Raw genomic sequence first — 12,227 nt, forward strand, 5'->3', positions numbered from 1 at the left:
AGTCAATCCCGTATAACATTCCCTTTGTCCTTCGGTATGTTACTTGCCCGAGATTCGATCGTTGGTATCTCTATACCTATTTGAATCTCGTTACCGGCAAGTCTCTTTACTCGTTCCGTCATACAAAATCTCGTGGCTAACTCTTTAGTCACATTGCTTGCAAGGCTTGTTGTGATGTTGTATTACCGAGTGGGCCCCGAGATACCTCTGCATCATACAGAGTGACAAATCCCAATCTTGATCCATGCTAACTCAACGGACACCTTCGGAGATACCTGTAGAGCACCTTTATAGTCACCTAGTTACGTTGCAACGTTTGATACACACAAGGTATTCTTTTGGTGTCAGTGAGTTACATGATCTCGTGATCATAGGAACATATACTTGACATGCAGAAAAATAGTAGCAATAAAACGACACGATCACATGTTGCGTTCGTATTTTGGGTCTTGTCCATCACATCATTCGCCTAATGCTTTGCTAATATGAAAGATTAATGGGGGTAAAACATTCTTTTAGGATTGTATACTTTGAAAGATTAATGATTTTGTTGCTTGTGCTTATAACTATTACTATGTTTGTGTTTGTTAATTCATCGTTCCTTAATGAGCATACATGCAAAAGATTACATAATGAATAACATGTCACATCAAAAAAATTGTTTTACAAAGAAGTGTTCTTCTATTTCATTTTTACCAATTTTTCTTAAATGTTTCAAAATTTTAAAAATGTCCTCTTGAGAAGACAAGACAAGCATGCCTTCCTAGATTGTCAAATGATACCGAGAGAGAGTCTTATCCCTCAACATAAGCTTGTAATGGCTAACTTCCTCTTTTGGATTCGTGTCTAGCGAGATAAGTGCATCAATGAAGTGGTGGAATCTTGGGGGAGACAACATAGACTTTCAAGGAGATGGCTATTAAGGAGGGCTCCGTGAAGGAGGGAGGTGATGCTAACACTATTTGGATGAAGATGTGGACTCACATTTGGAAGGTGAATTTAGGGGAGTTTTGGGTGACCAAGGGAAGTAGAATCAACACGAAAGATACCTAGTGGTGGAACGATTATGTCTAGAAGGTTATTAAGGAGAAAGCAGATTGTATTAGACACTTACACTCGAATAGGGGTGCAAGCAACATAGAGAAGTACAATGTGACAAAGAAGACCGAAAAGCAAGCTATGAATGAAGCAAAGGGTCGGGCGTATGAGAACCTCTACGAGCATTTCAAAAACAAGGAAGGAGACAGAGACATCTATAAGATGGACAAAATCCGAGAGAGGAAGAGGAGGGATGTCAACCAAGTCAAATGCATCAAGGACGGATCAGATTAACTCTAGTGAAGGACGATGACATCAAGCATAGATAACAAGAGAACTTCGACAATATTTTCAACGCAGAGATTGATATCTATACCATTGAGTTGTATGATACCTTTGATGATACCAACAAACCATTTGTGGGATGAATCCAAGAGTTTGAGGTTGGAAGCTATAAAAGAAGATGAAAGGAGGCAACGTGATGTTACCTGATTGTATCCCCATTTAAGTGTGGATATGACTTGTGGACATAACGATAGTATGCTAACTAAGCTTTTCAACCTTTTTTTTGTCAAACAAGATGCCCAAATAATGGAGGCGAAGTATATTAGTACCAATATTCAAGAACAAGGAGGATGTTCAAAGTGGTACTAATTACCATGAAATTAAGATGATGAGCCATATAATGAAGCTATGTGACATAGTGAAGAAGGATAAGCGTGATCAAAAATTAGTTTGGTTTCATGTCTAGGAGATTGACCATGCAAACCATTCTCTTGGTACGACAACTTACAGAAAGATATATAGAGCAAAACAAGAATTTGTGTATTGTGTTCATTGAATTGGAGCGGGGTCTGCAAAGAGCATAGACCATGATAAATCCTTTTGTACATCCCTTATCACCTCTTCCATCACCAAAGCAATAAGTCATAGTAGCGGAAGACAGATACGTATCTATTAGGCTCTCTGTACCAGATAGGTTATATTTGGTGTTATGAGTGCCAAATAGGATCACTTCCTGTGTGTGGAAGCGTTCCAGTAGCTTCACATGGTGCTCCCTAGCGCCGACTAGTGACGCATACCCCATTGGATTTCTTATTTTCCTTTTTTCAGTTTTTTTTTATTTCTAAGTTTTTATGTTATCATCATCATCATTATTATTTCTCTGTTTATGTTTTATGTTTTTTTTTTCTGTTAGGAGGACAAATGTGTTGTGTGCTCCATGTAAGAGCATGTGTGTGCTTCATGTGGAAGCACAAATGTGTTATGCTCCCATGTGGAACATAATTGTGCTCCATGCGGAAGTACACGTGGAGAAGAGGTGTCTTTCGTGAGAGGACGAAGTTAATTTCATTTTAGAGAACTTTGGATGCATAATTTTCGCCCGTAAAAGTACAACTAATTCAGTTAATATGAGATCTAATTTCAAAAGTCTCTACACAAGGAAAGCAATGATGAAAATGTTTTAGGTTTTGTACGCATGATTGAATGGATAAATCATTTTAGATAACTGGATCTAGAAAAAAGGCAAAAATAAACCCACTCATCCCTTTTGGGGTGGGAAGAAATTCCACCAAAACTGCCAAATGGTGCAAATGCTATGCACGATCTGTCACTACCAGAGGAGATGCAAGTGAGATTTGTAAGAGGTACCCTTTAACTACTCATTTCGTTTTATTTTTTTAGGCTAGTATGATGGTTTTTTATAAAACCCCCTATACGATGAACTGAGTCAGACGGGGTGTTGCACAAGAGATGTTGGCTGATAACCCTATTAGGATGTGAACTCCTATTAGATTAAAAAAATGTAATTGTAAGATTAAAAATAATTAGGACATTTTAGAAAAAATATATTTTAATGTCTTGTAATAAATGTTTTTTAAATTTTAAAATGTTTATGTATTTAAAAAATCACGCGTTTTTTATTCTTTATTTGACCATATAGTGTGCTAAAGGAGAGAAGAACACGAACCCCTCCTCTTTTATTCGTTGTCTTATATGGTGGATGATATATCTTTATTTGAGATAAAATAAAACTAGCCATGATGAAATTTCCTCAAAAGAAACCACACAATAAAAATAAAACCGGAAAAAACCCCAACTTTCAGTGAACGAACAAAAGGAAAAAAAATGCAACAGAAAAATAAAAACGAACCAGCGAACGCTGCGGCGAACTGGGCCGGGCCATCTGCGGGCGCCATAATGAAGCCTGGGATGAGTGGGCCGAAGCGGTGAAGAAGCGCCCGTGTCTCGACGACTTGTTTCTTTTCGTGGTCCATTGCCCTGCTTACACATGTCTGCTCTCTGCTACCAACCGTCGGCAAAAAAAGGGCAGAGCTTGGCCGGAGCGAGAGACGGCGCAGACGTCGCGGGCGGCGGCAGCGGCGATGGGAAGCCTGCTGGGCGGCTGGCCGAGCCACAACCCTCAGAACTTCAGCCAGCTCGTCCCGGCCGACCCCTCCGCCCAGCCCACGGTCGGTCAGCCCCCCTTCCCTTCCCTCCCCTCCCTCTCCGTGGCAGTTCCGTGGTCTCTTCGTCCTGTCCTGCCCCGTACCACACTGCTAGGGTATGCTCCAGTCGGAGGGCGCCTGATTCCACAGGTTTCAGGTGCCATGCATGCTTGCTTGCTTGCACAAGTGCGGAGTTCATCGGTGCCCAAAAGGGGAGCGGGGTCTGCTGCCTGAGCCAGGAATTAGGAGTTACTCGCACTGTGCGTGTGTGCGTCTCCACTGGAATTCTGGTATAGATGGCCAATGATTGTAGCTTTCTGTTGACTCAAGCCCAACTGTCGAGCGATTGGGTCGTATTCAGAGGGATCTTGCACAGTGAATAAGCATTTAGGTTTTGGTTTTGGTTTTGGTTGTGGTGGTTGTTGCTATGTGTACTGCAGGTCATATGTTCAGTTGATCTGGTGTTATGTATGCTAGTTTTCCTGTGTTTCTTGTCAGAATGACTAGAATTCAGAAATAGAAAAGGCAGGCCGAAAGAAAGAAAAAAAAAACTATCATGCTAGCACTTACAATGTTGCAAGTGTATTGGTATTTGGTTGACATGGCGCTAATGCTGATCCTCATTGTTTGTGTTTGTTTCTCACCAGAATATCACACCAACAACTTACATTGCAGCACATAGGACAGATCCACCTCCAAATCAAGGTAAACTCTTCCCATATTTATTCAACCAATGTCTCTTTGCTGCTTATACGTTCTGCGAATTTAACCTGCCTGGCTTCCCCTTTGCTTTTTGCGCGTGATTGAATGTACGCCCCTCTGCACTGCGTCAAATTCTGTATTCCCCATGGCAAAATAGGTTTCAGGAACTGATTGATTTGAACTAAAAACTGTATAGGTAGATGGGTATCTTTTCATTCAGGAGGGCATCATATTTAGCCATGAGAGTCCATATTATGTTCCCAATAATGTCGAAAGGGCATGGGTTGATTCTGCTAGGCCAAACACCATATCATTTCGCAGGATGTTCCTAAATTATAATTTGGCTCCTTTTTTTTATGATGTTATTTTGGCAATGGTACTGGCGATGTCATGGGATTCTGTACTCAAGAAATTATGGTGCCACATGTCCAGATGTGATATGTACTCAACCACTTCTAATTCCCCATTGACATGCTACTTTAATCTCCATAATATATTGTATCCAAGGTGCTATGTTCTGCATGTCCTACACAAATGGTGGCAATCTTATTTGCCAACAGTGACTGGACACATAATACGCTAATAATAGTGGTCTCCTCCTGCCCTCACTTGAGCCCCTGGTCTGTAAGAATCACGGTTTGTGCCGGTAAGTGGTGATTACCAGCAAATAGCTATGGATGATAACTCGGTTACACCTGTTTAAACACTGTATAAGACTGAACTGCTCACCTCGATTACGTAGCAGTAGTTCGATTTATTTCATCTCCTACAGCTTTTCATTCGAATGTCCAGTTATTGGACCGTGTCCTATATTAGGTCTTCACAAAATATCAAAATATCACTTTGAAAATATTGTCTATTCCATTGAGACATTCCAAGATTACGAAAGCATGCTCCCCAATTATTCTGAGTCACATTAGTTAACGGCACATTAGTAAGGTTCAGACAGCTAAATACTTTAGTTTCATCTAAAATACAGTAGCTTAATGAGATTGTGATTCATGTCATTGGCCATCGTTGTTGGTAATTGAACTTCTTCAGCAAACTCTGAAGTTCTTGCAACAGTTAAATGTCACTGATTTACATGATTTGGGTGATTTGGAAGGAACGGACTGTCGTGTCTTTCATAACAAGGCCCTGCAGCCTTTGGATGTGGCCGTAATAATTCAAGAGGAGGTAGTGCAGTGGCCATGGGCATATGCCTTCTCCCATGATACCAGGCATAGTTGCAATTCCCTTGCTTTGGCTTCTTTGCTACCCTAGCGTGTTTGGGTTTTGCCTTTTGCCCTTTATTATATATTTTGTATATTACTTGTTTTAATTTCAATCTATATGAATGGGAAGAGCACCTCCCTTTTCCAAAATTAGTCGTACATTTCATTATAGGTCTGCAGGTTGCACTGTTACAAATTCTTAATCCACAAGTTAGTTTTTCTCTTGGGAGCATGAGGAAGAGGAGGACATAGCAGTGATGTCAGACTTACATTTTTTACACCTTAAAGGAGATTCTTTAATGTTCCCTTCAAGTTGAATTCTTAGAGAACTCATACTGAGAGTGCCTTCGACAAGGAGATATAGCAGCACTCGGTCCTTGAGAGGAATTGGTTGAGTTGAGTGAAAGAGGCAAGCAGTTGCCTAATGATTAATCATGAATATAGGTGGGTTCTCGGTTCATAGGCTTATGGCCCATTGTCTGGTGCCTAATAAATTTATTAGGCTAGGCTGAACTGCCAAAAATCCTGGCACATCGGCCCAGCTGGCGGTCAGTGAAATTTTTATTGCATACTCCTAACGAACTCTACAAAGAAAGGTTAATTTCAATAATAAGAACTATATGATTGATTTCCTTTAAAAAATCGACATAATATTTTTAAGAGCAGAGTGCACTGACAGAGCAAGCACCTGCTACATTATGTGCCATTTTTCGGCGTTGCGAGCATAAATTGTGAAGAAGTTATCAGTTGCTAACATTGAGAAGTAGACAAGAACTAAAATCATCTGAATAGACCCTTAACACTGAACTTGCAAGTTTCAGAGCTGTGCCACAGATTTTGGTTAGCTGAAATGCACTGAACACTCGATTTGGTTCATTGCAGGGATCGAGTTGCTTCCTTTTATTGCCAGCTTGTGTCAACATTTCGTGATATACACATTTTCTTATGAAATTCCTGTGTGGCAAACTATTCTTCCGGCAGATAGATTGGCTAAACAAGCTGCTAATGAAACGGACTGCTAGTTATGTGTTGACAGAACCTCCTTTTCTAAAAAAAAGTTATGTGTTGAGTGTGTCGGTGTTGCGTGCCTCGTTGAGTGATTAGTTTTGCATATATGTATGTTCCAAGTAGATAAGCCTCTGGCTGCTCCCGTCGAGTTAATCTGTACTCCGCTGACAATCTGAGCCCTGCGACTGCAGTGATCACGACGGAGCCCAGGAACATCCTGCTGAGGCATTTCTACCAGAACTCTGAGAACAAGGTGAGCTACCAGCACTCTGACGAAGAAGAGTAGGTAGACCGGCAACCGTTGTTCTCAACGCCGTATACTCATGTCTGCAGCCGCGGCCGAAGAGGGCCGCCCCGGAGAGCGTTGCCCTGCGCAACGGCAAGCAGGCGAGGAGCCTCGCCGACGGCGGAAGCCAGTCGAGCACGAGAAGCTAAACAAGCAGGCGAGGAGCCACCGCTGCAGTCACTTTTCTGCTTTGTGTGTGTAGAATAATGCGGCCGCCTCACCAGCAACTTGTTTGCTACTCTAGTAGTGGTGCTTTTGTATTTGGATAATGTGCCTGCCTGCTTTGCGCGAATAATTGATGTGATTAACGGTTGCTGCGCCAGTTTTTCCCGTGATACGAGACGGCGACGCATCGTTTTGTTCCGCTTGTTTATGTGTTGCCAACGGTGGTACTGGTACGTAACGGGACAGCGCGGTCGACCGACCGTTGGTGTCCACCGACCGACGCTCGCCGGAGCCGGAGCCGGACGCGTCCGTCAGACCACCCGGGAATCCAGCCAACGTCAACGTGAGCCCCGGCCGACGGGCATGCCGCGAGCGAGTTATAAGCCAGGGCCGGCCGACCGCGTGGCTTAGCTGCCAGGCTCCACATCCTCCAGCAAGGTTCCATGTGGCGCTGCCGTCGGAGGATCCGACGCGACGGACACCCTGGCCAGAGCTGCATTTTTTTCAGACGTGCGCGTCTGCAGGTGCCCAAGACAAGACGGGGGAAGTTCCTCCACCCGGCGGCGCCCGAATTCAATAGTGTTTTCACCCTTTTTGCGTAAGTTGAGCACGATCTCGCTTTGATCCTTTTTCCTACCGTGAAGAAGGATGACAGTAAAGACAGACACCCGTTGGTTGGTTCTTGCTGACGTGAATAAAGAGTCAACCACCAGTGTTCAAACCCTACCATCGAGGTCGATGGCGTTTAGCTGCGCGGACGGGGATAAGTTTTTTACCGCCATCCACCTTGACTATAGAAAAAAGAGAGTTAGATCTCTAAGTTTTATCAAACCAGGCTTAACTTCCGTAAGAATTGTCAAAACAGCGAATTTGGCCTCTGGTGGCGTCAACACGTCGGAGCATGGCCTCAATCTAAAAAACATTTTTGAAAATGTCAACCCTTTTGCATGACGCCTGGACCTAGGAAGTGTCCAACCCCGGACGTCAAAAGGGATGATTTTTTGTAATATTTCCAGATTGGCTTCATTATATGTTAAAGTCTAAAAAAAGACCAGTTTTGTTCATTTTCACCCGGAGCGGAGTACCCACACAGACGGCCACGGGGTGGTGTCCGGTCCAACGGCAGAAATCATTCGAAACGATCGACCCGTGCCAAACCACGGCTGGGCCAGTCCCCGACTTGACTGACAGTGCACCCAGTGTTGCCCTTCCATGTTCTCTTCTGCCATCTTGTTTCTTCTCTTCTCGACCCGGTCAGGTCAGGCCATAACCCTCCAAGCCGTTTTCTTGGACGCTTCCGCCTCCGTGCGACTCCCCACAATAATTTCATCATACTACTCTACTTCTCTCGGCATCTGCACTGCTATCGGCAGCTCAAACATATTTGTATACACTCCTGCCAACGCTTGCAGTGCTCCGCAGCTCAGGCACACAGCTAGCCGTTTGAAAACCGAGGGGACTTCTCTCCTTACTCCCGCCGTCCCTTTTGAAATGGACATACGAGCAGAAGTACATTCTTTTTTTGAAAAAGAAGGATTACCCCAGCATCTGCATCAAGCGATCCACGCAACCATTTTATCGGTTAAAAATGAAGCACAAGGCAACCACACAGCCAGGGCCGGGCCGGCAAAATTAGAGGCCCTGTGCGAAACTTTAAAATGAGGCCTATTTCCTTAAAATGATAAAACTATGACCAACTTAACTACAGCTCCTTTATGTTGAATTAAACCCTTTAATTTTATTTTGCTCTTATGTTTGTAATAACCAGATTCATATTCTCTAGACAGAATTTTAGATGACATAACTTGGGCCTTGAAACACAATAACTCTAGACCAATTAATGTATAAGTGTACAAATGATGAAAAGAACAAAATAAAATGGATACACATCAAACATTTAGCAAAAAAATATTTGTAGAAAGCTTACCTGGTCGAATTGTTCATGCACGAGCCGTGAGGCCATCACACCGAGATAGCATGGACGAAGACAACACACCCTCACTAGTATTACGAGGATTGAAAAAAAAAGAGAAAGTGACAACAAACGAGCTAGCACTTATGCTGAAGGATCAAGTGCTCTTGTTTAATTAGTACGCAGTTGATTTTAAAGATTAATTTGATTATATCAGGCGTCACCGGAACATGGCCGTGTACCTGCCCACTCACCTGCTAGTTGTTGACTTGTTGTTGTCATGCCTTCTTTCGTTGTGGGCTCTGCAGATGTCCGCGCCTGCCATTCCTCTGCTCCATCGTCGGCTTGCAGCTACACGGCCGTTGTTAGGATTAGCTCTGTAGATTGGATTACTGCTCCTACGCGTGGTGCGACGGTCAGTATACTTCTAGGCCATCGACTATGAACCTTTACGCGTGTGACGCTGATCGGGCCCTCTGGCCTGTCATTAACGAACATATCGGCCTGCTGATGTGCTCCTAAAATGGGGCCCCTGCCGCCTGGAGGCCCTGTGCCGCCGCACAGGCTGCACACCCCTGCGCCCGGGCCTGCGCACAGCAGCGGCTCAGTCACTCACGATGCACACAACCCTAATTAAATGCAAGATCCAGTGATCATTCATCCTTCCACGATCTACTACTCCCTCCTTTCTTAAATATAAGTTTTTTTAAATGTTTCGTTAAAAAAATACATATGGATGTTTATAGACATACATTAAAGTATAGATTCACTCATTTTGCTTCGTATGTAGTCTCTTAGTAAAATCTCTAAAAAGACTCATATTTGGAAACAGAGGAAGTATACAGTACAGACATATAACATGATCAACAGCCAACCAGGACAGGACGAAACCGACAAGGACCGGACCAAATGCTGTTTGGACCAAATCACTTTTCTCGCCTAAGCCTAAACTATAATATTCCCTTCGTCCGAAAATACTTGTCCCAAAAATGGATATAATGAATGTATTTATAATTAAAATAAGTCTAGATACATTCATCTTTAAGACAAGTATTTTCGGACGGAGGGAGTACAAAATAAACTCCGCTCAAAATTATTTTATAATTTAATCCTTTTAGTAACGTCATAGACCGTATCGTTTCTTCTTCGTATAGAAAGGCAGAGATAGTTCGCGTTGCTGCTTCAAATAAAAACGCTAAGATAATTCATGTTGCTGCCCCATATGAAAATCGTGAGGGCCTTTGCCGTTTCTGCACCATATATTTAATTGTTCTGACAATGATTTCATCAATGGGTGGATGCATGCCTAGATTTAAAAACATGTTTGGGCAACAACGCCATGGCCCTTGGGTTTCCAACTTGCCACATGTGAGCCTCACGGCCACTTAAATATCTAGAAAAGAAAAAAGCCAAAGCCTCCGGCGTTTTTAAAAAAGCTTCAAACATCAAAGACCTTAACGTTTTCATGTAGCCTCCAACGTGATCTATCTCGGCGTTTTCATATGAAGCAGCAACACGGGCGATCTCGACGTTTTCATGTGGAGAAGAAACACCACGGTCTTCGACGTTGCCAAAAGAATCAGATTGTAAAATAGTTTCAACCAGAGTTCATTTTGTGCTATACTTCTGTGGCAGTTTTGGCCATGCTGTGGGCAATTTTTGTTTTGAACTTTTGGACTAAATATTTTTGGAATTGACCTCACTTTAAAGAAAATCGAATCTAATTTTTTTTATGACGCCAACATTCCTAACGTCTGGGTTGCACGAGAATCGCCATGGTCCCTGACGCGTAGCCTATGGCCCGCACGACCGACTGGCCCGTTGCCTAGATGACGTAGCAAAGAGCCAGACGTCAGGCACCTTGGCGTCAGGTCCTGGTAAGTGACCAAACACCAGGGACCTTGGCGTCTGGTGTGATAGCCCGTTGCCGACGCCCTAGAAGATTCCCCTTTATTTCTGTTTTCGTCGTGTGGCTTATTTTATTTGTAGCATCATCATCGCATCATGCGCATCATCAACATTGCGTCGGCATCTCTGTTATCGCCAGTATTCAAAGTTGCATCCGTTGTTAGTTGTCGGTTCCGCGGCACCGTCGTAACCCTGGTTTTAAAGCGTGTATAAAACTTTCTCCGATTGAGCTGGAATTTGTCGTGCGGTTTTATTTATATATAGGTAGGCCGCCTGTCAAATTTCGTCGCGATCGGAGTCCGTCTCGTACCCGAACGGTCGACCGTAGCGGCACCATATTCGGTCTACCATCGGACGTGTGTCGGTGTTTTAAAATTCGTGTCGCGCCGCCCGTTCTCCCTCTCGTCTTCGGATATCCCCTCTACACGGCTGCGTACCCATTCCCGCGTTCGGAATCGTCCGAATCCGACCGCACGGTTGGATCCGGAACGAAATTCCGGGTAACCTAGCCCCCCATATGTCTATAAATACCCCCCGGTGCATTTGAGACAGCCCCCTCACCCCCGTGTGCCTCGAAATCCGTGCAGCCCCAAACCCTAGCCTCCCACCTCTCTCTCCCCAGCCCCAGCCGTCGCGGGCCCGCAAGCCCAGATCAGGCCCGCCGGGCCCGGATCCCCGCCGCCGCCAGCCGCATGCGCGCAGCTCAGGAGCGCCTCCGCCTGTCCTCGTCTCCACGAAGCTGCACCTCCCGAGGCTGCCTCGCCCGTGCCTCCCCGCGCCTCCCCGCTGACCATCGGCCGCCGCCGGAGCCGCCAGTCCCGCCGCCGTGCAGCTGCTCGTCGCTCGACTGGCCGCTGTCAGTTCCTCGCCGTCTCGCCATCTCCTCTCTGGCCGACATCAAGCCGCCGGCGATCTCCTCCACCGGCCCCCGGTTCGGGCTCCCACCGGCGGGAATGGGCCCGGTGGCCCCGGATCCGCTCCGCCGCCGCCTCCCAGCCGCCTCCGGCGCCTCTCCGCCGCCATGCTTCGCCGGCAGCCGCCGCCACCGCCAGGGGATCCCGCACGGGAGGACGAGGAGATCCCTCCCCGTGACCGCTCGTGCACAGCCCCCAGCTGGGCCTCGCCAGCGCGCGGGCCTGCCCATCCGCCCCGGCCCAGCTCCACCAGGCCTCGGCCCAGCTCCAGCGCCCTCCAGGCCGCCCAGGCCTAGGTGAGGTATTCCCCACCCCCAGCGCATTTTAATACATGTCGCCTACCCTTTCGGCCCAATAGGCTTTAATGGAGTTTCCGATTTAGATAGTTTCCAGGAAAATAGTAATATTCGTTTGCCCGTATCTTTTTATTCGTAAGTCGGATCGGAACGTGTATTATATGAAAATCGTGTAGTTTTGCGCGTAGAATCCGAATTTGCAACATGCATAATTACTTGACGTAGTTTTACGTGCCAAACGCCTAGTTTAGTGTGTTGTCCTATTATGTTTGCGTCCCGTAATATTTTTTCGCGCGTGTCCGGACTGCCCGCCTACCGTAGATTAAATGTCCAT

At 45.3% G+C, this 12,227-nt stretch overlaps 1 protein-coding gene across 2 annotated transcripts; it reads left to right on the forward strand.

The window, feature by feature from the left end:
* The first annotated feature begins 3,307 nt into the window (after nt 1–3,307).
* LOC123449822 (DET1- and DDB1-associated protein 1) lies at nt 3,308–7,062 on the forward strand. 2 transcript variants are annotated; one of them, XM_045127163.1, is made up of 4 exons: nt 3,308–3,512; nt 4,136–4,193; nt 6,604–6,665; nt 6,746–7,062. In XM_045127163.1, exons 1-4 carry the CDS (start codon nt 3,426–3,428, stop codon nt 6,845–6,847), a joined length of 309 nt encoding a protein of 102 aa, XP_044983098.1. In that variant the 5' UTR covers nt 3,308–3,425; the 3' UTR covers nt 6,848–7,062. The 2 variants fall into 2 exon arrangements, with proteins under 2 accessions (XP_044983098.1, XP_044983099.1); XM_045127164.1 differs by lacking the exons at nt 6,604–6,665; nt 6,746–7,062 and adding an exon at nt 5,296–6,534 and having other exon boundaries at nt 3,312–3,512.
* The last annotated feature ends 5,165 nt before the right edge of the window (nt 7,063–12,227 follow it).

This window comes from Hordeum vulgare, chromosome 4H (assembly GCF_904849725.1).
Source record: "Hordeum vulgare subsp. vulgare chromosome 4H, MorexV3_pseudomolecules_assembly, whole genome shotgun sequence".
NCBI classification, from domain to species: domain Eukaryota; kingdom Viridiplantae; phylum Streptophyta; class Magnoliopsida; order Poales; family Poaceae; genus Hordeum; species Hordeum vulgare.

Excerpts from the sequence above, each read along its gene's own strand:
- LOC123449822 (XM_045127163.1), top strand. The coding sequence starts at position 3,426 with ATGGGAAGCCTGCTGGGCGGCTGGCCGAGCCACAACCCTCAGAACTTC. Across the intron at positions 4,194-6,603 it reads AGATCCACCTCCAAATCAAG|TGATCACGACGGAGCCCAGG; the intron begins GTAAACTCTTCC and ends CTGCGACTGCAG. Across the intron at positions 6,666-6,745 it reads ACCAGAACTCTGAGAACAAG|CCGCGGCCGAAGAGGGCCGC; the intron begins GTGAGCTACCAG and ends TCATGTCTGCAG.